Genomic DNA, 26,868 nt, shown 5'->3' with positions numbered 1-26,868 from the left:
TTAAAATGCCACCCCTGCAGTGACGTCCCTGGCTGATATTCCTCTGAACTGCCACAATTCTTTATTTGTATCACTCTAAAGACATAATTACTCTACATTTTATTTATTTTAAAATTTCCTCTATTAATCAACATGTATCTTGAATGCAGGATCTGTATTCCCTTTGTAGCATCCCAAAAGAAAAATGCAAATATTTGTATATATTTTTTGGATAATCGAAATTGGTGTATGTATTAGTGTTACTATACTGAAGAAAAGAAGAATTCAGGAAAAACCCTAGAACATGCTAATACCTAACACACATTTCTTTCTTTCCTTTTTTCTTGTTAAAAGTATACCTTATTTGCTTTTTTCCCAATATCCTTGCTTTTACCTTTAACTGATATCTTCCCTATTTAGTTTCTTAAATTTACTCATATTTTCCACTTTTATTTGGGTTTAAATCACAGCTCTGTTCCTCATTAGCTATGTTAGCCTTTTCAGGTCTTTGTTGCTTAATCTGTAAAATGAGGGAGAACACCTCAAATGCAAACAGGGGTATTATAGTACTAAATGAGATAATACATATGTAAAACTCAGTACAGTGTCTGGCATCTAACAGACTCTGTGAATGGTGCCTATTAAACCATTATTTCTTCTACAGATACAGAATCAGCAGTTTAAACATGTTTCAAGGTAGGAAGTTTAAATATTAAAAACACAAAGAACACAAGCCACCTTCATCTGTTGTAATCAAGACTGGACTAGAGTACAAAGCAAGCCAAGCTCGTGCTTTCTTTCTTTCTTTTGTTTTAATTTAAAAAGAAAAAACACTGATGTCATTAAAAACACACACACATAAAAGAAGAAAGCATTTTTGTGGTCACTAATGAGACAGATATTTTAACAGATAGATCATTTCTTTGAGAGCTAGAAAATTATCCTAGGTTCTACAATTAACAAGCTGAATGATTGTGAGCAAGGGAATTCACCTTACAGAACCTAAATGAACTTTAAGTCTCTTCTTGTTCAGGGTTGACAATGTTTTGGGCTCACTTCAAAAAGCTAGAATTTTTGCTGCGGTTTTTAAGGATTTTATTTATTTATTTGTGTGAGAGAGAGCATGCACAAGTGGGAAGAAGGAGAGGGGGAAGAAGAAAGAATCTGAAGCAGGCTCCAAACCAAGCACACAGCTGGATGCAGGGCTCAACCCCAGGATAGCGAGATCATGACCTGAGCCAAAACCAAGAGTCAGCCACTTAACTCACTGAGCCACCCAAAACCCCTTGTTGTTTTGTTTTGCTTTTAAAGAAATCAAAACTATCACCCATGTCCTCAATATTCTATTCCTAAGAAACCAACATCCATATATCCTTTATAATAGTAGAGTGAGAATTCATTCAACAAACTGACCCCAATGATGCACCAAGCTTGAAGATTAGTCTGAATTACTGAAAAGTCTGATGCATAAAACATTTAAGATGTTAATGGCCATAATACATATAAAGATATATTCAAAGAAAAATTATTTTAAGGAAATCTGACCCCCCGAAAAACTTTTCATCTGGATTTTGAAAAACAGCAGATTCAAGTTAGTAGAATACTAATAAATGGGGAATTTTATTTATTTTTTTAATGTAAATCCAACTAATTAACATATAATGTATTATGTATTTCAGAGGTAAAGATCAACAATTCATCAGTCTTATATAATGCCCAGTATAAAAGGGGGATTTTATTTTTTTCCTTAAGATTTCATTTATTGATTTGACAGAGAGAAAGCAAGAGAAGGAACCCAAGCAGGGGGAGTGTGAGAGGGAGAAGCAGTCTTCCTGCAGGGCAGGGAGCCAGATGCGAGACTTGATCCCAGGACCCAGGGACCATGACCTGAGCCAAAGGCACACGCTTAACGACTGAGCCACCCAGGGCCCCCGTAAATAGGGAATTTTGAAGATTTATTTATTTATTTGAGAGAAAGCAAGTGTGCAGGGAGCAGGGGCAGAGGGAGAGAGAGAAGAGAGTCCTAAGTGGACTCCAGGCTGAGCATGGAGCTTGATGCAGGGCTCGATCTCAGAAGCCTGAGATCAAAATCTGAGATGAACCCAAGAGTCAGACACCTAACCAACTGTGCCATCCATGTACAGCATAAACAAGGAATTTTAAAGTAAAATATATCCTTAACTCCTTCTTTATTTAACTGTAAACTCACATAATACTTTTTAAAATTTGGACATAAATTCAGACTATAGTCACACACCCGATTTTTTTTTAAATCACCTGTGAACACTGCACATTGGACATGGTGAAAAATGCAGGGAATACGTAACATGGATTTTAATGTTAATATACATACAAATTTTCACAATTACTTGGCAGTGGTTTTCTTCAGATCATCACCATTCAGGTTTAACTCTCTATTAAAGTAACTAGTTTAGCATCTATGTGAGTGACATTCTCACAGCCGAAACTCAAACTGGTAAACCACAAAAACACAATACTTTCATTTATTATGAATCATATCATTGGCTGGGCTGCCAATCCTTCCTGTAATTCACAGCATCAAATTTCCTCTGATCATCTCTCAACAGCAAGATTCAGAGATCTGGTCATAAAGAATCAAATCCATCAGTTAAGATAAATACAATATACACACTTCCCTAGTTTCTCTGAACTAAATATAATTAAAACATTGTTTTGACAAACAGTATATAACCAAAGTATTTTAAATCACAAAGAATCCCGAATCCTCCACAGGTAATACTTATTTTGCCAACCAGAACTCATCTTTGTCTTTAGGACTAGAATTACCTAGCTCTAAATCCCACATTAAAGCTTTCACATAGACTCACAGTGTCTTGGCTTACTTGAGAAAATACTGCACCTGGCACTGTGCATGTATACTGATGGCAACCTGGTTCAGAAACACTGCCTCTGGAGTCAGAAGACCCCACGTGGTGCTCCAGCCGTGCCAATTCCCCTAAGTCAGTCACTATCTCTGAAAGTATGTTCAACAAGTAAGTGGGGAAAATAACAGTTGTTCTAGTGCCTAACAGAATGATACCAAGTTGTTCTAAGGTTCAAAACAGGACAACATGAAAGTGCTACTCTGTAAATCGTTAAGCATTATAACATGAGAAGTTTTACTAGTATTAAGTATTCAAAAACATCTGATAACTTGAATTTAATACAAAATTTACTTTTTTCATATTTTTCCTCTTTAATGAACTAGTGGTTCATTGAAACATCAAAGTGGTCAGAATCAATTGTAGAACTTCTGAAAAGAAAAAAAAAAGCCAAAAACCACATGGCCTGATGCCTATCACTGTAGCTTCAGATTCAGTGAGTCAGAAGTAAAGTCCAGAACTCAGGATGTTGTGTTGTTTTAAAGAATTCTATACTAGGACTGTGATATATACCTAACTAAAGACAGTATATGGGAGTAGACAAGTTCAAAAATGAACCTATTACTACATTATTTCAACGGAAACCTCATTTCATACTTAAAAGTTGTATTTTTTTTTTTTTTGTAAAGATTTTACTTATTTGACAGAGAGAGACATAGCAAGAGAGGGAACACAAGTAGGGAGAGTGGGAGAGGGAGAAGCAGGCTTCCTGCTGAGGAGGGAGCCCCATGCGGGACTTGATCCCAGGTTCTAGGATCATGACCTGGGCTGAAAGCAGATGCTTAATGACTGAGTCACCCAGGTGCCCCTAAAAGCTATACTTTGACCCCAACTTTTACATTCATCTTTATGTGACAAGTGTATTCTAGAATTTCAGATGCCCAAAGTAAATGGTAACTTACTTCCCGTTACTGCAGAAATCTCTCTTCCCACTCCCTATGTCTATGTGTGTAAAAGAGTTTATTCACAAAGTCATATGTTTAGATCAACTGAGTCAATTTGGACAGTCTAAAACTTTGACTGAGATGGGCTGATTTCAAAAAACATAGGAATACTATCCAATCACCTCAGAATTAGACTTGACTACTTCTGTGCCTGGTTTAGATGCCCCAAGAGTTGTAGTATCATTGCTGCAGTCAGACATACCTAAAAGTAAAATGTGTTAAGCACACATTAAATAATTTAGTTTAAAAAGTTGTATAATCTCACCAATATTCTTAACAAATATTCTGTAACATGACTAATTTATCTGCCGTCATAATGTGCTCCAGAAGATGATCTATAATCACGCTGAGTATCTATTGATTATAACAGGTAAGCAATTCAAAAAAAGTATGCAGAATATAGAAATACAGACCTCAATGATTAAGAAATAAATTCATACAATTATTTTAGATATGAAACAAAATTTAAAAGATCAGAGGATCAGCTTAATTTGACAGATGAAAAAACTCACATCCAAAGATATCTGAAGCCAAAACATTAGTTATTAATGGCCTACATAAACCCAAAGTTTTTGACCAGAACTCAGGCTTCTTCTACTTGCCTCGCCAGTGCTCCTTTAAATTGATTATGACTGTTCATTCTCTAAGTGAAACACTATACCCAGATTTCATTAAAATAAAGTTTAATAAAAAAAAGTTTAATAGACTACTTCAGCTTCTAACTTATTCAACAACATTTACAGAAAGCCAACTATAAATGAAGAACTCTGCTAGGCGCTAAGGGGAAAGAAGAGTAAAATCGAATTCACATTTTACCAGTACTCTGAATTAAGGGGACAGATAAAAAATTACAATGCACCATGTCAGGTACTATAATACAAAGAAACAAATGTTTACTTTTGAGATACTATGGAGGGAAAAATTTTACAATTTTGGTTTGTAAACTGAACCCAATACCACATTAGAAAAATACAGTATGAACAGGTAGGATTTTCCCAGGAATATAAGACTAGTTCAATTTCCTGATTTGTGTATTAATATATACTATATTCATAAATCTAAAGGAAAATATAGTTTTCTTCACGGATTTTGAGATCTTCTGACAAAATTCAACATCCATTCAAAATGCAACATTCAAGGAGAAAGGAATCAAGAGAGACTTTCTCAACATCATTTCTCATCAAGTCCTTGGGCAACAAACCAGAGAAAGTGAAACCTTAGCTAAAGGGGGACTACTGTATATTTTAGGGATATTATTGTTTCAGCTGTGGTTGTAAGCAAATGATCCTCCTTCTGACATACCGTCAGATCAATAGCAACCTAACACTACATCACAACATCTATGTCACTGACATCAACTTCATCTCATCACATGGGCATTTTATCATCTCACATCACCACAGGAAGAAGGTTGAGTACAGTACAGTATAATAAGATATTTGGAGAAAGAAAGAGACCACATTCACATGACTTTTATTACAGTATATTGTTATAATTGTTCTACTTTATTACTGTTGGTTTAATCTTTTTTAAAGATTATTTATCTGGGGGCGCCTGGGTGGCTCAGTAGGTTAAAGCCTCTGCCTTCGGCTCAGGTCATGATCCTAGGGTCCTTGGATCGAGGCCCGCATTGGGCTCTCTACTTAGCGGGGAGCTTGCTTCCCTCCCTCTCTCTGCCTGCCTCTCTGCCTGCCTCTCTACCTACTTGTGATCTCTCTCTGCATCAAATAAATAAATAAAATCTTAAAAAAAATTATTTATCTGTCAGAGAGAGAGAGAGAGCACACGTGCACAAGCAGGGGGAGCTGCAGGCAGAGGGAGAAGCAGACTCCCCACTGAGCAGGGAGCCCAGTGTGGGACTTGATCCCAGGACTGTGGGATCATGACCTGAGCCGAAGGCGACACTTAACCAACTGAGCCACCTATGGAAACCCTGTTATTAACCTCTTAATATGCCTAATTTATAAATTAAACTTTATCACAGAAAATTCACACACAAAAAAATGGTATTAAAATGGCCCTCCAAAATATTAAAGTGTTCAAATTCACTCACAATCAGAGAAGTACAAGTTAAAACAGCACCAAGATACCATTTCTCACCTATTAGATTGGCAAAAAAAATTTTAAAATAACAATAAACATTCTGTTAGTGAGGAAATAAGGGAAAAAGTCACTTTCATACTTTGCTGATGAGAATACATATTGGTACAACCATGCTGGAGGGAATTTTGGTTATGCCTAAGAATTTCACATATGGATTTACTGCTGGACCCAACAATCTCAATTCTAGGACTCTATCTTGGGAATACACCTCCAACAATACAAAAATATATAGACATGGCAGTATTCTTCATAAATATAAAATATTAGAAACAGCCTAAATGTCTGTACATAGGAAAATGACTGAATAAACTATGGCAGATCCAAAGAATGGAGTACTATGCAACTGTTAAAAAAAAAATGAAGAAGTTCTCTATGATATGGAATGATTTCCAGCACATATATGAAGTGAAAAAAGCAAAATAGGAGTTATCATGTGCTCCCCTGTATTCCTCAGCAGCACCTGTTAGGAAAATATATAACTGTTATTCAGCTCAAGAAAAGGCTGAATAATCCTAGGCATATAGAGAAACAAATCAAATTTCTGAGAATTACAGAGGTAAGTACTAAATCTATGTTTTATTTATATTCTTTAAATGCTGTAACCTTCATATTTATTTTTTAGAAGTCTTTAACAACTTTGATAACTAATACACATGGGAACAAAAAGATTTAAAAAGTTAAAAACTTGTAACCTATACTGTTTAACTTACGTGTTTTTTGATCTTTACATAAATTCAGTTATCTTTAAAAACTGTTTTCAGAATAGAGGCACCTGGTTGGCTCGATCAGTTAAGCATCTGCCTTCAGCTCAGGTCACGATCCCACAGTTCTGGTACAGAACCCACGTCAGGCTCCCTGTTCGGTGGGAAGCCTACTTCTCCCTCCCCCTCTGCCCCTACCCCGGCTTGTGTGCATGCATGCTCTATCAAATGAATAAATACAATTGAAAAAAACTGTTTTCAAAATAGAATGATAAACTGCTGTTACAAAACTACCATTGGGGCGCCTGGGTGGCACAGTGGGTTAAGCCTCTGCCTTCGGCTCAGGTCATGATCTCAGGGTCCTGGGATTGAGCCCACATTGGGCTCTCTGCTCAACAGGGAGCCTGCTTCCCCCTCTCTCTCTCTGCCTGCCTCTCTGCCTACTTGTGATCTCTGTCAAATAAATAAATAAACACCTTAAAAAGAATTTTTTTAATTTTTAAAAAATTATAAAAAAATAAATTTCAAACAACCATTTATGCTCAGGCTTCATGGGTCAGTTTGTACTGCAGGCCAAAAATGCCTCAGGTCATCTTTGGGGCTCTACTTCTATAAATCAGCCAGAGGTATTCATTAAATAATGAAGTATAAGAACAAATGACCTATAAAGTGAACTATTAATTAGCATTTATAAAAAGTGTATAAATAATATCCCCTGAAGTTTATAATTCATCCAACTGTTTGGGACTGTTTTTAATTCTGCTATGAAAATCACATTTTAATCTCCATAAACTGAATGAACTAGGTGTATGCAGAGGGAAATTATATAAGGACTTTAAACAGAATTTAATGAGGGGGAATTCTATGCCCTACAATACTTAAATGGATTTGGATTTTTCCTAGGACCCAAGAAAGAGAAGACAGGAGGTACCAGATCTGCCGGGACACTGGAAGAGGAAACAAAAGATGCCATGGATACCAGAAAAGAAAACTGCATTTACAGTCTTCATGATGCCAATGAGTGAAAGACTGGAAGTCTAACACTAACTATGTATGGGAAAAGAGTTGTTGAACAGAAGCCAGGAGTTTTTCAAATTAAGGTACTGACATGCCACGCAGAGTCTGAAATGGTGTGATCAAGGCACAGAAAGACAGATATAAATAGAGCAGACATAAACAGGATAAACAGAGCACATCATACTAGAATGAGAATTTACATTCTTTTTTTTAAAAAAATACTATATTATGGGATGTAAAGCAAAATTCACTTGAATAAAACAATACATATAAGACTTCTAAGAAATTTCTTGAATTTTTGTAATAAAATAGGAGTCTCCAAAGAAACATCGAGAAAAAAAAAATCTGAAAAGGGACACATCTTTCTAGGGGTACTTTAGAAAAAAAAAGTTGGAGAAACAGTATAAATAATTATAATATATGGGACCAAGGAGTTCTGACTGCTGAGTCAAAGACAATGGTAAGGAAGTAAATACGGAAAACTAAAAGCAAGAAGGAGCAAAATCGCTTAATTAATCTAAACTTGCTTAGTTTCTTTAGACTACTGTATTGTTGCTATTCCAGAAACTGATTACCACGCTAAATATTAAAGAAAAGTGACTCTCTTTCTTTCATCTTGGAAGAATCTATTAGATTCTATGTGGTGTATATTTTTTAGAAGCAACCACAGCAAGAATGAGCACACACAGCTGCCAGGTATGGATTTCTAATACCATTCTTCAATAAAGGGAACCAGCACTCCTTGGAGAAATGGCTGATTTCTAGGACTTGGGCAGGAAATATACAAGATGAGCCTGGAACATCTAGTAGTGCCAGAAAGTACAGATCTGCTAAAAAAAAAAAACAAACAAAAAAACCTATCACCAACAAACCAAACAACAAAATTCTCACAATGATGGGGATATGTCAAAGGAATATAAAAATCCACTGAAAGAGCTCTCAACAGCCAAAGCTGAAGCAATCCGAGCTTGTACTGGATTATAAGTCAAAGCATAAAATAAATAAATGATTGAATAAATTAATAAATGAGGACAAGGAGATGAATTTCCCTTGCAGAAGAATTCCAAAAAATTCACATATATACTCCACTATTAAGCAAATGGAACATAACTTCCTACTTCTTAAGCTTGTACTCCATCTAACAGTGACTTTCTTCTAAAAAGTACAATATGCAAAGTGGCAGGAACCAGTAACCTTACAGAGGATGAACCTAATAAACCCTATCTCAAGCCAGGTGACCAAGGTTAACAACAGTGGTAGGGCACATTGATAGTATTTATTCTTGATACGATGGCGATGTCACTTTACCTCTATGGGTCTTCCTTGCCAAAACACAGTAGCCAGTCTAATCCTAAGAATAGCATCAGACAAATCTCAATTAAGGGTTAGTCTACAAAATACCTGACCAGTAATTCTCAAAACTATCAACTAGTAATCAAAATCAAGGAGTCTAAGAACCAGTCAAAACCCCGAGCCACCCAGGGCAGGGGTGCCTGGGTGGCTTAGTGGGTTAAAGCCTCTGCCTTCAGCTCAGGTCATGATCCCAGGGTCCTGAGATCGAGCTCCGCATTGGTCTCTCTGCTCGGCAGGGAGCCTGCTTCCTCCTCTCTCTGCCTGCCTCTCTGCCTACTTGTGATCTCTGTCAAATAAATAAATAAAAATCTTTATTTAACAAAACAAAACCAAAACCAAAACCAAGAGGGCATATGACAACTAAATGTAATGTGGTATCCTGGTGTAGAAGAAGGACGTTAGGAGAAAACTGATGCAATCTGAACACAGGTTAGTGCATATGAATACTGGTTCATGAATTGTGACAAATGTACCATACTAATGCAGTATGTTAATAATAGGAGAAACTGGGCATGGGGTAAAAGGAATCTCTACACTATCTGCAATAAATCTATAAATCTAAAACTTTTAAAATAAGAGTTTATTATAATATAATCTAAGAATACTATGCTATATTTTATAATAATTAGTTTTCAATATTCATATCAGGTACTGAGCTAGATTTAAGAATGAGCCAAAAAAGAAAGTACGATTTGGTCCCTATCTTCAAGGAGTTTGGAGGCAATGGAAGAGAAAGACAATCATCCAATCACACATAATATGTAAATTTTAACTGTGGTAAATATGTGTTCTGGGAGGTTTGAGTATTCCCTAAGGAAACAAAACTTCTATTGAAGTGTGAAGGACAGCTAGGAGCTAACAAGAGAAGTGAAATGTAAAAAAGTGATCCAGACAGGGATAAAAGCATTTGTCAAAGGCTCTGTAATGGCAAAGGGCAAGACAAGTACAAAGGACTAAAAAGAGGCCAGCATAGTTGAAGTGGAGAGTTAAGCAGAAGATGGTAAAAGATGAGGCTGCAGGGTGAGGATGAGTTAACCATGGTTAAAGGGTTTTACTTTAATCCTCGAAGCAATGGGAAGCCATAGAAAGACTGGGGAGGTGGAGAGAAGAGTGACAAGCAGATGAGTGTTTCAAAATAAACCACTATGCCTCCAGGATGGTTAATGGATTTGAGAGGGGCCAAAACAGAAGTGGGCAGAAATGAATGGAGAGTACTGTAGAAATTTCAGGCAAGACAATGGTAACAAACTAAAGTGGTGGTAGTGGAAACGGGAAGAAGTAAACAGATTCAAGAGATTTCAGAAAGTAAGATTAATAAAACTTGTTGATAGACTGGATGTATACAGGAAAGGGAGTTATTAAGAACCACTCCTAGTTTTCTGGATTTTACAACAGGAAAGATAATGGAGTTGCTCACTGAAATAAGGAACAAAAAAAGAGGATGAATATCTGGGGTTTTGTTTTTGGTTTTGTTTTGTTTTGGGGGGGTGGCGGTGAAGGGTAATCAATTTAGTTTTAGACCTGTTGTATTTGAGATACCTTTATTATACTTGAAAGAGGGCGCTAACCAGAAAGCAAAATATACAGGTCTAGAGCTCAGAGGAGATAGAAAATACACCCTTAGAAAAGCTGTCATCTTTATCCTAGAAAAGCAGCTAACTAGAATCCCCAAATATCCAAAAAAAAATTAGACTTTGACCATCTGGATTTATTAAAACAAAAAGCTGAAAGAGCATAGTTAGCATTTCATCAACTAAAACAAAAACTGCTAGGCACCATGGGGAATACAGAGATTTTTAAAACCCTGGTTCAACAGTAGAGAAATTATGTCAATAATCATACAGTATTTTAAAGTTTTAGCAGAGCTGGCCTACGTGGTCAGGAATGTTTTATACCTGCGCTACACAGTAAAGTAGCAACTTAGCCACATGTGGCTCTGAGACCTGAAATGTGACTGGTGGCATCGAGGAACTGAATTTCTACTCCTATTTTATTTTAACCAATTTAAATAGCCACATGTAGCTAGTGCTACAGTATTAGAGCTAGTTTAGAAATTCCTCATCTATTTCATCTAATCCCCAGCAATTACCCTGCAAATTAATGACAGTGGGTGTGGATGACAGAGGGATTAGAACCCTAGAAACTTTCATTCCATCTGCTTATGATATTATTTGAATTTGAAGAATATATGTTACTTGTATAATTAAAATGTTTTTAAAAGTCACTAATATGCCACACAGAAAAATTAGTAAATACAGAAAGTACAAATAAAAATAATCTGGAAACCTACCTTTAAGAAATAACCTATAATTGATATTTAGTCATATACAAAGAGAATCTATATTTTTAACCCTTTTAGTAGAAGCACCCAGAGCACCAATGGCCCAAGTCGCTGAGTTGTATGTAGCACATTACTTTTCTATACCACCCCCTACTCAAAATACCTTGGAAATCTTTTTAAAAAGACGGCCACCATCTCTAGAACTCAACCTCAAAACTGCCAAAAATAAACACTTTGATAGTCCACTTGCCTAGCTCCCTTTACCACCATCACCTTTTGCCACCAATGTCACACACTTTAAATGGAACCCAATCTCTACCCTAAAATGTCATGAAATCAATCACTATAGTGAAAAGAGTACAAACTCGAGCTAGCAACTTTGGTTATGAGTCTGTGGTTTTCCTTTACAGCCTGGATGACCCTGGACTAATTACCTCTGCTGGTTTCCATACCTGTTTCTTCTTTTGTTAATAAAAATAAGAATACCTAACATATAGCATCTATAAACCATAATGTCTAGCCAAAGTAGCACTTAGCATATGACAGCTATTATGGACTTCTATGTACCTAGCACTGCCCTAATGGCCCTGAATGTAGCACTTAAACAAAACAGGTAGGGTCCTGGCCATCCTGGAGGTTACAGGCCACTGATTTAACTCTCAAGGACTCTTTATTATATGTGTGACCTCATAAAAAGCACTTTATCTCAAAGCTCAGTTTCTTCATTTCTAACATGGTAATATTACCTACTTGATATGACTGCAGTAGAACCAAGAATAAAATGGAGTATAAAAAAAACTGGTGTAAAATGAAAGTATGAAAGTGCTTTGTAAATTATTAGATGCTAAATAAACAAAAGGTATTAAACAAAGAGTAACATATTCCTCTTCTCCAAAGCAAAGCTTTCCAACTGGTGTGCCAAGAATGAATTATAGATGTGCTGAAATACTGACCCCTCCCTCAGCCTTCAGGGAGCCAGGAGAGCCAGGCTATAATCTGCCCTATAAGTAAATCATTCCCACCATGATGTAGAAAAGTCTGGAAACCTTGTTCTAAAATACTATCTCGGGGCGCCTGGGTGGCTCAGTGGGTTAAAGCCTCTGCCTTCGGCTCAGGTCATGATCTCAGGGTCCTTGGATCGAGCCCCACATCGGGCTCTCTGCTCAGCAGGGAGCCTGCTTCCTCCTCTCTCTCTCTGCCTGCCTCTCTGCCTACTTGTCATCTCTGTCTGTCAAATAAATAAATAAAATCTTTAAAAAAAATACTATCTCATGCTAGCAGAAATGAGTGGGTCAACTGACTCCTCTGGATATTTAGGCCTCATCACCAACTCCACTGTTTTCATGATCCTGCTTCAAAAACTGCATCACAGTTCCCTAAAAGATCAAAGATCAAGTCTGAATATCAAGGAGATATTAGCCCAAGCTATCACAGATATACAAAAAATAAAAAATAAAAACTTAGATGAGAATATGGCAAAGATGTTGCCATATTTTCACAAAAGATTTGAGCTATTTCCAGCAACACCCTAAGACAAAGGCTTAGAAATCATGAAGAAAAGAATAAAAAACATAAGAAAGAGAAAAGGAATAAAGGAAAGAGAAATATATATATATATACTTCTGTAAACAATAGCTGAGAATCCGCAATAGCTATTCAGTGGTTTCCATGGCTGACTAAAGCTAGTAGACCAAAGATAACAAGATTATTTTCAGATTCTTTTGTTTTATAGTCTTTTTCATATACCCTAGAACTAATGCTGTTGCATATCTGACTTCCAGACTGTCATGGTCCCTAAGTCATCACCTTTCATATTATGTGGAATAGCGCTTTCCACTCTGTATATACATAGTTAGTTCTTTCATCCATAGCCATATTTTAGCTTAAATTTCCTGTTGAGGGGCGCCCAGGTAGCTCAGTCAGATAAGCATCTGACTCTTAGTTTCTGCTCCGGTCCTAATCTCAGGATTGTGAGATGGAGGTCCAAGTTGGACTCCACGTTCATCCTGGAGTCTGCTTGGGATTTTCTCTCCCTCTGGTCCTCTCTCTCTCTAAAAATAAACAAATGAATCTTAAAAAAAAAATTCCCTGCTGAATTTATTTCTTCCTTCATCCTGAGTTTATTCCCTACTCCAACCCAAATTTATCATTCTTGGATGTATTTATACCTCCAGACTCTTACAAAGCCAAGTTTATTACTTAAAATCTTTTTTCACTTTCCACTCCTCATGGCATAATACATCACACACTCAACATACCCACAGATTTATATCCATCCCCATGGGAAAACGCTATCAAATAAACATTCCATAGACTTTTGCCCAGTTCATTTCTTTCTGTCCTAACTTTTAGGTATGACATTCAAAAAGGTGTTCAACTCCTGAAGATTAATAAGGGAAAAGATCTTCTTTTCTTAACAGTTGATAGGAAGTAAGGTGAGATACCCCCAAGTCATGCCAAAAATGACATAAAGAAAATACAGTAGAAGCAATCTAGAGTAGTACTTTTAAGAGCTCAGTCTGAAGCAAACAACCTACATTCAATCCTGGATCCACCAGTGTGCTCTTGAGCAGATTACTTTGGCTTCAGTTAATCACTTAGTTTTAGTTTCTTCATCTATAAAATGGAGATTTTAGCCATCTTACAAAGTTGCTGTGAGGATTAGATGAGAGAGTCCCGTAAAACATTTAGCATAATGCCTGGTACACTGTAAGCAAACAAATGTTATTTGTTGGTAAAGTGTCAGATATAACCTACCTGCTGACTTTGTTATAAGCTTAGGAAGAAACAAATTCAGCATAATCTACTCTTTATAAAGTTATGTTTTCTGCTCCCCCAACTGACGCTAGATTACAGGAAAATAATTCTGTGAGCAGAAGAATCTCTTCAGAAGAGCAGAAGAATGACTCTTCACAAACTATGATAACCTGCATAGGTCTCTTCAAGTTCTAACATTCTATGAAACAAGTATCGAACATTTAGAACTTCAACCCTCAACCGGTAAACACTTCCCAACCAAATTAGTAAGTTAGTTTGGAGGGATACTAACTTACTCACATGAAAGAACAACCATTAAAACACCTAATACAGAGAAGGAAAGGAGATGACAAGCAGCAACATACCAAAAATTTAAGAACTACACTACTGAAACATCTTTTTTGCCATTCCTAGCAAAGCCAAAGTCTCAAGGGAAAACAAGAAAATGAAAGCAAAGGACAACCGAAATTTAAATTTTTTATTCTGAACTGTACCTAGCAGGTTGGTGGTATCTAATATGTATTAAAAAATAATATAAACACATTAATTTATAAATCCATTGGATCTCCACAGCATCGGCCACAGCCACAAATAGTTATCCCTAAAAAGAAACCTCAAAACCACAAATCAGGAACTAAATAAGTGGGCAGTCTTGCTTCCTTCTCTAGGTCTAGGAAAAAATTTAGAAACACGGACATTTTGAAGCAGTTAAGAGATTTCAGCATAAAGTTAGAATCTCTGCATTCTACTCTCCCAATACAAGCTATTTAGTTTGCAAAAATAAAAGCTCCACAAAAAAAGTTGTCATTAACTTGAACAAGACCCTAGGTATGATTTTTAAGCTATCTGGAGGATTTGTATCTCCTTTGAGGATCTGATTTTTGTTAATGGACATTCTCCCCCAACTCCCCCTGCCCATGCACTCAAAATTCTGTGTATTATTTCAGGGATGGGGATGAGGAGACCCCTGAAAATTATGGACTCCTAGACTCTGGGCCCCAAAGGCATAAACCAGGATTAAGGCAAACGCATTTATTAATTTGAAAAGGAATGAAAGTAACTAACGCAGAGATTTTCACTCAAAAAATAAAATTAGAAATATTTTCTATTTTCTCAGATAAGGAGTGTTAGAGTGGTCAGGAGAGGGTGTTGGTCATGTTGAGCAAGGAAAACAAAAAAGTAAGAACCGAGTTAGAGAAATTCCGTACTTTAATCTAGGAAAAAACAAAAGGGAGGAGACAGAAATCCTAAAAGGGGATGGCTTGAGGATCTGTAGGAAGTGTAAACTATAAACTTTTTGAGATCAAAGGGTTCAGGAGGGAGATAAAAACAAAAGAAAGGAAGCAATAAAGTAAAAGGGAAAGGCGTCTAGAAACTGTTCTTTACAAAAACAAACAAAAAAACCTCTTTCCTTTTCCTAGACACGTAAACAGTAACTTGGCAAAAAGGAGCCGACTAGAAGACGACAGCACGACTTCCTTCCCAAACTCCAGCATTCCTTGGCCGTCCTCAGGCTTGGGACGTTTCTTAGGAAGGCTCCTCCCTGCACCACTGCCCCGTGAACCTCTCGGAGGGACTATCACCATCTCCATTCCTCCCACTGCGGGAGAGAGGAAGTAGGGGATGCAGAGGGCGCAGGAGGGTTTAAAAAAAAAAAAAAAAAGACTGGACATCAAACCTGAAGGTGGCCCACTCCGAGAGACTTAGTCGAGAAAGACCTGGATCCCGCCACCCCTTTTCCCATCCAATGCATGCAAGGAGAGAGAGTGCAACCTTGCAAGGGCCAGTCCTCCCTCTTCACCGGCTGCTTCGGGACACAGGGGGTTGGGGCAGAAACGAAAGGCCGAATACTTGGGCAGATACAGCACAGCCTAGGGACAGAAGTGTCTAGTGAAAGTCCGGAATGGCAAGCTCCAGAAGCAACGTGTCCGCCCCCGCCAACTACCTCGAACTAGCCCGCCCCGTCCCTTCCCTGCGGACCGGCTCCGCCCTCACCTGTCTGTGGGGAACTTGGCAGCTCTCACGTCGAGGATTATCCCTGCCGCTGCTCTCGGGAATCGCCTCAAACCTGGCACCAAGCGAGCGGAAACGCAACCTGGGCCTTTTCTTTCTTCCCCTCCCCCCACGCACCTCGGATCCTCGGGGGCGGGGAGCAACTGCAGCTGTCACAGCCTCACACTGACCAACCGCCGAGGACACTCAAGACAGGCTGCCTCTCAAGCCGGCCTGCAGCACCAACACTGCGAGCAGCGGAGCCGGAAGTGAGGAGACCGGAAGTAGCGTGTCCTTGGCCCTGGACGGCCCCTCTCTCCCTCAATCTGGCCCGGCCCAACTGCATCTCGATGGTGCCAGCGCGCCTCCCTAGAGGCCGCCTCCGCCCCTCTCCTGGAGGCTGGCCCCGCCCCTCCCGCTGCGGCCCTAGCAACCACATCCGGGGCTCAGCGGGTGCTGTTGCCCGGGTAATTTTCTGGCTGCGGCCGATCACAGAGGGGTGTGCACCCGGGTCCCGGTGCACCTGCCAGAGCCGGGAGCTTGCAGAAGGGCGAGCTGGCCTGGTCTTGAGTGGTCGGAGGTCTCCTGGAGCCCTCAGCATCCCTTCTTTCTCACTCATACACCCCAGCTTCACGCGTTAGGCGTCCCCCCAGCAGACGGTGAGCCGGTGGCGGGAGGGTGGAGGTGGACGTAACTCGCCGCCACGCATATCTCAGGAGAGCCGAAGCTTTCTCAGCTGCGGGAGAGCGCGTAGAAGGTTGTTTCAGCCCCGCGGGGAGTGGAGGGTGGCGGGAATGCGGGGTTAAGGGAACAGACGGGATGCGGGCGCCTCACCCTCTCTTCCCCGGTGTCTGGAGCGCGCCACTCCGGCCACGTCACTCACGTCCACCCCCTTCAGGAAGACCAGACCTCCAAGCCTGGCTTCCCTGACTTCTTGACTTGCTGTCTTTGTAATCACTCTGCCCTGCTCGCTCGCCGACGGTGGACCCCTTATACTTTTCGTTCCTGCTCCTGTTTCTTTATCCAGATAACTGAGTTCCGCTTTATCTGCTCGCCCTATTCCTTCTTAGGTAGATCACTGCCCTAATACAGAAACCGCCAAGAAATCCTTTCTCTCTGAGCCCTTTGTAGTTTACTAAGTTGAGACCCAGCCTGTGCTATGGATACTCTCCTTACTCCCGGCGCTGAATGGAGGGAATGTATGGCTGCACAGTGGTAACAGGCATACCTTAAGCTCATTTGCATAGAGTACCTACAGTTGTCCATCCACATCTCTCATCAAGGTTCTGAGCTGTTTTTCGTTTGAAAGCCTTGCATGCTCATTTTTTCACTTGTAGAAATGCGAAGGATAACAGTGCATTCCGTGGGATTTACTCTTCTTTAGACTGTACTTCTCACCTGCTTTTGTTGTATTAACTGATGCGACATTTTTAAAGGCTCAGTGCCCAAAGGCAGACCTTTGCCTTTACAAATTCTAGGGAGTTTCAGAATAGTGAATCATATATCCCTGTGCAAATATCTTCCCCATATCCGTGAATAGGAAATACCCGTGCTGACACAAATGTTTCAAAAGTAAATAACATTATTTATCAGCTGAGATCTCCAGGAGACTTCCTCTGTCAAAAACAGTATTGAAGTCTCAAAACATGAATCTGTGTACAAAGGACCCTCATCTTAAGTGTCTCTGTCCTTAACAAAAAGAGCAAAGGTATATCACTCAAACTGTAAATGTATGTCACTCAAACCATAACTTCAGTTCTATAGCCTACTGTGGACTTTTTTTCTGTTCAAAGCCATCCTGTTAGTCTTCTCAATTACAAGAAAAGGATCCCAATCTAGAATAATTACTGCTCTTATTGCATAGGAACAGAATGGCATTTAATAGCTAAGTTCAAGTATTCTTAGTTTCAGAAGGGTAATTAGGAAGAGGAGCATGGCAGTGCTCAGTGGTGCCTGAATGATCTGTACTTAACTGTTTGAGTTGGCTGGCACCTTAAGGATTCCTGCCAAGCGTCTTTTGAGTTCAGGAATGCTTAGCTTCATTAGTCTAACTGTTACTTGTTAAGACTCAGAGGTGTTTCTTAAATTGGAAAGGTGGACACTTGCTTTCATTATTTGTCCTTAGCTGGATAGTTTCCTTGGCAGGTGCCAATGTTTTTGATAGAGATTCAGATGGATTCCAAACTGTTTGGAACTCACGCTAATTTCTGTTTGGCGAAGGGGCCGTTAATCATGTTAGGTACTCCAGTCCAGTGTGATTCCGGTACTGCACGTGACTGCTCTTCCTACATAGTGCAAGGCTCCACACAGGATTAGTCTTCCCATGATTTCTGCTGCCCCAAGGGAAATTAGAATGTAAGTTGGCTGGAAGAAAACACTGAAAACTACTTCAGCTGATGATGGAAGACTGTGAAATTCTACGTAATTTATTTTGGAAAAAGGAAACAGTAGCTGGTATTTTTTTTTTATTTGGAGGAAATTTTTGATGCTGACAGAAAGACCTTATTTTAAATCTAACCCTACTTAGATGGAGATCTTTCTTTCTTTCTTTCTTTCCCCTCTTTCTTTTTTCTTTGCCCTAGAGTTTGGGGAATTCTACCTGCTCATTCTCTTTAGGAGAATAGAAGATTACTTCTTTTCTCTAAATTGGCATCTATGTTTGGAGAGGTAAGGAAAAAGGTAATAGTTGTCTGCTCTGTATGTTTATGACATGGGGATTATCTACTAATGTACCTTTGTACTGTTACTGGCTATTATTCAGCTTTTGAAAAATCAGATGCCATTTATTCACTTGGCTTGTAGGAAACCTGTATTTCATTTATTGACCACAAGTGAAGGGGGAAACAGGTTAGAGCATATTATTCCTTTCTGAATGAATTAAATGTGCACACAACCTTTTTTCTTCACTTTAGATGTTGAGTACTGTATGCTGCATATAAATATATTTCCTCAAGAGAAAAAAAAGGTGCTACCTTCAGATCTTTTCTAGGGGAATTCTGGTATTGTCACAATAATTTTATCACTCTCCATTATCAGGTCCCTTTTCATGGAGACATATTTAATTAATGATTGCACAGTGTAATTCTCTGGAAACAGAGGATTAGAGGATAGCGATAAATGGAACATCTAAAGAAGTCTGTGAATAGTAGTCTGAGTGGAGCATAAGAGTAGTAATTACTTTAACTGCAAAGAGAAAAAAACTGAAGTATTTCATAATTCCATTATCTAGAATTAATATGCAACATTTTATCAGTTTTTTTCTATGCATTTATATTTTTTCTACATTTATTTAAGAAACTGTTACTTAGAACCGACTGTCTGCTGGACATGAAGCACTGTAGGAATAGCCATCAGCCCCTACACTCATGTAACTTATAGTATACGCTAGTTTCGTTGGCATACAGTTTCACATTTTGCTTTTTTCACTTAAAATATTATGGAATTTCCTTCATATCATTAAATATTCTCCTTCAGTGGCTCAGTATTATATAGTAATTTATTTACTTAGTCCTTTTTATACATTTCAGTTCTTTCCTGTTTGGTCTGTAATTATAAAACAACAATGTGAGGAATATTGTTGTATGGTAAAATTCTAAGATGACTTCCGATGATTCTCACTTTGTATAATTCCCTCCCATATGAACATGATAGGACATCATTCTCATCATGTTATATTACATGCACAAGGGATTTTTGCAGCTATAATCAGTTGACTTTAAATTAATCAAAAGGGAGATGATCGGGATGGGCCTAAACTGATACGGGAGCCTTTTAAGAGCAGGAAGTTTTCTGCTGCTGTGGTTGCAGCAATGAAGGCAGAGAGATGCAAAACACAAGAGAGATTTGACAGGAGGAAAGTTCTCTATTGCCGAAATGCAAAGGGCCAGAGTCAAGGACCCGAACCAGGAGCTGAGAGCAGTCTCTGCTGACGGCCAGCAAAAAACTCAGGGACCTCAGTTCTCCAGCCACAAGAAGCTGAATTCTGCAAATAACCTGAATGAACTTGCAAGCAGATTCTTCCCCAGAGCCTCCAGATAAGAGTCCCATTTGACTAACATCTCGATTTCTGCCTGGCGGGATCCTAAGCAGAGCATCCGGTTGAGCTCACCTGGACTTCTGGCCTGCAGAACTGTGAGATAATAGATGGGTATTGTTTTAAGCTACTAAATGCAGCGATAGATCATGAATACATGTGTAAGCCAGGTTCTTTTTATATTTATAATTATTTGTTGGGGATAAAATTCTAGGTGTGAACTTGTTCAGTGAAAGTTACCCATATTGTTAAGGTTTTTGTATCATATTACCAATTTGCCCTTCATAAGCTTTGTACCAATTTATATACCTCCTCACAAACTATGTTATGACATTCTGGCAAATGCTAGATACTGCCGTTCTGATAGGCAAAAACAAAACAAAACAAAACAAAAAACGAAAAAGGATCTCCTGTTTTGAAAGAAGATTTACCAGTAGAACTGACTATTGTTTTCCTGGCGTTCACTTGATAGGTCTTTTTTAGTGACTTGCCTTTTCTTATTCTTTAGTTGGCTTTACCATTGACATAGAAGAAATAGCATCTAACGTGTATTCCAATATTTCTCTGTTGTAACATTTTCAAAGAGTAGAATGATTAATGATCTTAATTGAGAGAATGGGTACTTCTGAGAAATATCACCTCCTGCCATTACTCCCTGCAAGAAATACCTCAGACATTATACTGTGGGAGCATGGAAAATGTTAGCTTCATTGATTAAAGAGTATTGATGCCTTGTTCTTTTTTAGGGAAAAAGTCTGGCTTGTCTGGTTTTTCATTAGGCATGCGGTTGTTTTGGGAATAAAGATGTATTTTATGTTACCATGGAAAATTGTAGGTTTCACTACTGTTTTGGAAGGAAATATATGCTGTTAACTCTCAGAAAACAACTAATATCTTCCTAAATAAACATATCATCATTTTCAATTTGATCAAGATAATCACTAATCTCTGTGTATATTATATTGCTTTATTTGGGAGGGGATATGGGAGGATATTCAAGTGACTTTTTCTGTAATCCTCATTATTTGAGGTGATAGGGTTTATTTCTGAGAAATGATGAAATAAAGCAGAAGGCAAAAAAGAAGGAAGGAAGAAAAGAAGAAGGGAAAGAACAGAAGACAAAAGGAAGAGAGAAGTTGGGAGAGTCCCTTTTTCCCTTAGAGCATAGTTTTGCATGGTTTTCTCTTAAAAAATTTGTTCTTGGGGCGCCTGGGTGGCTCAATGGGTTAAGCCTCTGCCTTCGGCCCAGGTCACGATCTCAGGGTCCTGGGATCGAGCCCCGCATCGGGCTCTCTGCTCAGCGGGAACCTGCTTCCCCCTCTCTCTCTGCCTACTTGTGGTCTTTCTCTGTCCAATAAAAGTAAATAAAATTAAAAAAAAAAATTTGTTTTTGCTACCTCAATTTCTGAAGGTTGGTATCTTCCTAATAAGAGTGAGATATTTTAAAATGTTTATTTGAAGTAATTGTAGATTTATAGAAAATTACAGAAAAATGTGCGGAGAGGTCCCATACATGAGAAAGGGTTCTTTTTGTTTTTGTTTTTGTTTTTTGTTGTTTATTTTTTAGTTGAATGATCAAAGCTTATTTATTTAGAAAGATCAGCCCACTTAGCAGTGGGATACGGTTGCTATTTGTGTTCACAGAATTCATAAAGGCCTATTCTTCTATTCTTTTGTAGAGGCTTGATATTGTTTCTGTTTTGTTTTGGGTTTTGTTGTTGTTGTCTGTTGTCGTTGTTGTTTGGTTTTGTTTCATTAGGTTCAGATAGGCGTTGAAAATGCTGCCTCGGTTTGACTTGGTGCTGGGGACATAGAGTGTGTAACTATTATCAGAGGAGGCCACTAATACAGTGAAAAGAACGGTAGACTTTACATTACAAAGCCTGGATTCTGGGCTGCACTCAACCACATTATAACTATATGAGCTTTGAAATTCAGTTTTATCTTCTTCCTGAGTTGTTCGGAATACAGGAAATAAAGGTGTTTAGAAACTAAAGCCCTGGGCTATTGTAATTATTATTAGTACTTTTTTACAGTAACAGCAGGAAACTCCTTTACCAGTTGTAATTCCTATGATAAAAATTACTTTTTTTAGACAACAAAGGCAGAGGAATTTTGACAAAAAGTCTTGCCCAAAAATTTTGTGCAAAAAATGCACGTGACATCTTGAAACCTGGCAGGACAGAGTGAAAAAACCTGAGGGACATTGTGCTCATACTATTTCACACAGTAGTAACACCTGCTCATCAAATTAGCTTGTTACTTTGGCCCTCGGTAGGCCCTGAGCCTGTAGACTCTTGTAGGGTAGGTGCCACCTGGGAAAGTAGGGGCAAGCCTATCTAGGTCCGTGACTGTGACTGTTCTCACAGTACTGTTTGATTTATGAGAATCCCTGCTTTCGGTATATATTTCAGTGGGATTCTTGCTTCTGTTTGCAAGTAGGATTTTGAAAAATCTTTGAATTAAAAGGATCAACACAGCCACGGGGGCATTAGAGAGAGAGTAATGACGGTATCATCACCAAACATTCATGGAACACTTTGTAAGGGGCCAAGCGCTGTGCTGAGTGCTTTCCACTCGCTTGTTGAATCTCCTTGAATGCGCGATAACCCTGTGAAGTAGGGACTGTAGTTACACCTGTTTTACAAATAAGGAAGCTGAAGCCTCATATGGTTAAGTAAACCACCCAGGATCACGTAAGTTTAATTGGCAGAATCACTTGTCTACTCAGGTGTGTCTGACACCAAGGCCCATACCCTTCCAATATAATAAGCCCTTTACTTTACAGATAGGGAAGGAGAGGTCCTGAGATGTTAAGATCGTGGTCACTTTCCTTCTTACTCCGGTCTGGGTCTTTTTCTGGATTATAGCCTCTTAACCATTTGCTTGTTCCTCTACATGTTGTTGCTTATTTCTGGCCTCTGTGCATCTGGCTAATGTGTCAAGCTGGCCCAAAGTTACAAGATTTGTAAGCGTTTAGATAAAACAATATTTAGATTTTTAAAATTTGTAATGGAATCACTTGATTGGATTTTTAGTGAACGCTTTTCGACCCGACTCCTATAAAGGGGACGCTGTCTCCCATGTGCTATTAAAAGTTGAACCTTGTGACTACTGTCTCTGTTTTTCTTTTAGAGAAGTCAGAGGGGGCAGTTGTGACTTCATGTGAAAAATAGCCACCAAAGATCTATCCAGCATCATTTTTAGTTCTTTAATTTTGGTAAGCGCCCATTTTTAAAACAGATTAAATTTGCCTGAATTATTTCAGGAGTATATATTACAAAGCACTTGAAAGCAAGTGAGAATTCAAAAGCACAGAGCAGAGCTAGAGGGCTTTTTACAGAGGCCCTTTAGGAGGTAAGCATTTCTCATGGAAGCTTTGGTTATTACATTTGCAGAAACATGTTCTGATTCTTTTCATTATTATCAAAAGCATAACTAATTAGTATATTTTTTTTATATTCAATTGGCACATCGTTCCTAAAATAGCTTTCTCTTTTCTTCTTTTCTTTTCATTCTTTCTTTCTTTTTTTTTTTTTTTCTATTTTCAAGAGGCAGAAGATATACCCTCCAGTCCTAGAAGGATTCTACCACTTTCTTCTCCACCCTGAAGAGGCTTGGAAATTAATGGGTAACAGTTTGCGTGAAAATTACTGAATGCGTTTGCTTCTTATCTCAGAGGCCTTCTGCGGAGAATTAATAGGAGGTTGAATGCGCGCATGGATAAAATGGATCATCTTAAAGGATTGAAGTTCCAAAAATATATCAGCAGGACTGGACAGGTTTGACATAATGAGATTTCTATTTTAGCTTGACTTCTGGAGCACTGAATAAACTATAAACTGAGCCGCACATGTCCTGGGAAGGAAGTTTCTCTTTTAAAATGCTCTAGCTATGTGTAACGTTTTTCTTATTCAGGACCTTTGAAAATACATTTACTTACTGATTTTTAGAAATTTAAAGAAACAGCCACCAGCAAGACGACCGATCTCTGCATAAGCACTGGCGGAGATGGCAGAAGCTTCGGAGGATGCCTCAGCCCTGCCCGTGACAGTGAAGAAAAAGAAAAGTTTATCCATTGAAGAAAAGATCGACATCATCAATGCAGTAGAAAGTGGCAAGAAAAAGGCAGAAATTGCAGCTGAATATGGAATAAAGAAAAATTCATTGTCTTCTATTATGAAGAATAAAGACAAAGTTCTAGAAGCCTTTGAATCTCTGAGATTTGATCCGAAGAGAAAAAGACTGAGAACTGCTTTTTACACAGATCTGGAAGAAGCATTAATGAGGTGGTATCGAATTGCTCAGTGTCTGAATGTACCAGTTAATGGTCCAATGTTGCGTCTAAAAGCTAATGATTTTGCCCAGAAACTGGGACATAATGATTTTAAGTGCAGTAATGGATGGCTGGATCGCTTTAAATCTAGGTATGGTTTAGTATTCAGAGCTCAACCCGTAGAAGCTACGGGTGTACCAGTAGACCCTTCAACTGTCTGGCATCAAAATGTACTTCCTTATTATTTAAATGATTATCATCCTAAAAACGTTTTCAATATAAAAGAGACTGGGCTGCTTTATCGAATGTTGCCTACAAATACATTTGCATTTAAAGGAGAGACATGCTCCATTGGAAAGTTATGCAAAGACAGAATTACGCTGGTGGTTGGGACAAACATGGATGGCTCAGAGAAACTTCCTTTGCTTATCATTGGAAAAAACAGAAATCCACATTGTTTCAAAGGTATAAAATCATTGCCTGTGTGTTATGAAGCTAACAAAATGGCATGGATGACCTCAGACGTATTTGAACAATGGATGCGGAAGCTTGATGAGAAATTTCAAGCCCAGCAACGAAGAGTGGTGATTTTTGTTGATTCTTTTCCTTCACATCCAGAGGTAAAGAACCTAAAGTCCATTGAGTTAGCATTCTTTCCATCATGTTTATCTTCCAAATTTATAGCAATGAAACAAGGTGTTATTAAAAGCCTTAAAATAAAATATCGACATTGTCTTATCAAGAAATTTTTAAGCTCTGTTGAAGGCAGCAAAGAATTTACATTTTCCCTACTAGATGCAGTTGATACTTTGCACCTTTGTTGGAGGGCTGTAACCCCAGAGACTATTGTTAAGAGCTATGAAGAGGCAGGATTCAAATCTCAAAAGGGAGAAAGTGACAAGACCAATGCAGAGACAGACGCTGGTCTTGATTTGGTTGCCCATGCTCAGGCAGCAGGCGTGGAATTTCCTGAAGGTTTATCTATAGAAGAGTATGCTGCCCTTGATGATGATTTGGAGACATGCGAAGCTGCACCAGAAACTGATTCGGTATGGACCGAAGAAAGTCACTCAGAGGAAACTGGATTTTATACTTCTGATGAAGAGGATGATGGTGGTTCTCTAGGAACTGAACTCCCTTTGCCATCAAAAAATGAGGCATTAACTGCTTTAGATACTCTTAAAAATTTTCTTAGAAGTCAAGATATAAATGATGAGCTTCATAATTCTTTAGCAGACCTTGAAATTTTTATTAACTCATCATCTAAATAATTATTTGTGGTACAATATCTGAAGAGTAATAGTTTTTCCTGATGTATTTTACTCTACGAGGTATATAAAGGGAAAATACCACTTAAACATTAAAAAAAAAGAAGAAAAGTTTGGTTTAATTGCATATGTCTTTGACCTGAATAGCAAAGTTCCTTAGGTAGATTAAATAATGAGTAAGTCAATGAAAAATATGAATTTCAATTTAGCAAGGTTTGGGGTATAAAATGTATTTCAGAGGCCTTGTACTTGAAATACCTGATATAAATGTCAAAAATAAAGACCTCTTCAGCTATTTGATTCATACAGGTTGAATTGGTGATTGCAATTTTCTTTAAGTGCAGATCATGTTCTGGAATATTTTAATTTATCTACCTCATCTTAGAAATAAAAAATCTATTACTTAGATATTTATTTTTATAATGACATATATTCTAGCCTTGTATCAAGTATTAATTTTAAATTATTTTTCTTGTAACTAGCTTAACTTGCTAAGAAGAAATTATGAGGAAGTACTGAAAATAAAATCTGGCCCAATTATACACCAAAGTGATTAAAAATATATGTCTCACTACTTTCTAGTTACTTCTGTAGAAGGTCAAATGAAAGATGATGACCTTATCAGATGCTTTTTGTCATCTATAACCAAATGATTTGGATTCTTCCTAAATAATTTGTATGTATATGTGTGTGTTTAGTAGAATAATCTATTACTGAAACATTTATGAACTCATAATATTTTAATTATACTTTAATAACATTAGTCTTAAAAAGTATATATGAAGACATATGAAGTTACTAGAAAAGAAAGTGTTTTATGTGGTTCTGAGTTTTCTAATTTTAACAGATGAAACTTTTAATCTATCATTTTCTTTTCTTGATTTTACTGAATTTTATTTTCAGGGAAAACAGTATCTTTTCAGCATATTTTGATATATTTAATATTTTTTTCTTTCAAATTCAATGGCTAACATATTGAATTTAATTTCTGTCTGAGGAAGTTTTGTCTACAGAGTATTTTAAAATATTGTGTGGAAATTATTTACTCTCCGTCCATAAAGTAGCCTTTAAAAGTAGAAAAATAGAACGTGTCAGACTTTTTTGTTGTGAAATTTTAAATGGCATACTTATTTAAGTATTACATATAATTTAGGGTACACTTTGAGAAGTATTTTGAAAAAGTGTAAAATGTTATGTGGATTATTTTTATTATGAATTATTAGTCTGCAAAAAAAAACACATTTGGAAGGAAATACTTATA

General features: G+C 37.9%; 2 protein-coding genes across 9 annotated transcripts in view; one reads left to right on the top strand and one right to left on the bottom strand.

Moving 5' to 3' along the window:
• ARFIP1 (ADP ribosylation factor interacting protein 1) overlaps positions 1-16,290 on the bottom strand; it is a 108,850-nt gene extending 92,560 nt beyond the window's left edge. The window contains exon 1 of one of the 5 annotated variants that reach the window (XM_032332538.1): positions 16,034-16,290. The gene's annotated coding sequence lies outside the window, so the exon portion shown is untranslated. Of the gene's footprint in view, positions 1-13,818; positions 13,908-16,033 lie in introns of those variants that run through there. The other 4 variants (XM_032332534.1, XM_032332535.1, XM_032332537.1 and 1 more) reach the window with 4 other exon arrangements.
• A 111-nt stretch (positions 16,291-16,401) lies between these two features.
• On the top strand, positions 16,402-26,342 carry TIGD4 (tigger transposable element derived 4). Of its 4 annotated transcripts, XM_032332530.1 has the most exons (3): positions 16,402-16,787; positions 23,199-23,283; positions 23,616-26,342. In XM_032332530.1, the coding sequence occupies exon 3, from the start codon at positions 24,075-24,077 to the stop codon at positions 25,608-25,610; it is 1,536 nt and encodes a 511-aa protein (XP_032188421.1). In that variant the 5' UTR covers positions 16,402-16,787; positions 23,199-23,283; positions 23,616-24,074; the 3' UTR covers positions 25,611-26,342. The 4 variants fall into 4 exon arrangements, with proteins under 4 accessions (XP_032188421.1, XP_032188423.1, XP_032188422.1 ...); XM_032332532.1 differs by lacking the exon at positions 23,199-23,283 and having other exon boundaries at positions 16,402-16,689; positions 23,622-26,342; XM_032332531.1 differs by lacking the exon at positions 23,199-23,283 and having other exon boundaries at positions 16,402-16,689; positions 23,618-26,342.
• The last annotated feature ends 526 nt before the right edge of the window (positions 26,343-26,868 follow it).

The sequence above is a fragment of the Mustela erminea genome, chromosome 2 (assembly GCF_009829155.1).
Source record: "Mustela erminea isolate mMusErm1 chromosome 2, mMusErm1.Pri, whole genome shotgun sequence".
Lineage (NCBI taxonomy): Eukaryota > Metazoa > Chordata > Mammalia > Carnivora > Mustelidae > Mustela > Mustela erminea.
This window is presented reverse-complemented; position numbering and strand designations above follow the sequence as displayed.

Coding starts and splice junctions, on each gene's coding strand:
- TIGD4 (XM_032332532.1), top strand. CDS start 24,075: ATGGCAGAAGCTTCGGAGGATGCCTCAGCCCTGCCCGTGACAGTGAAG.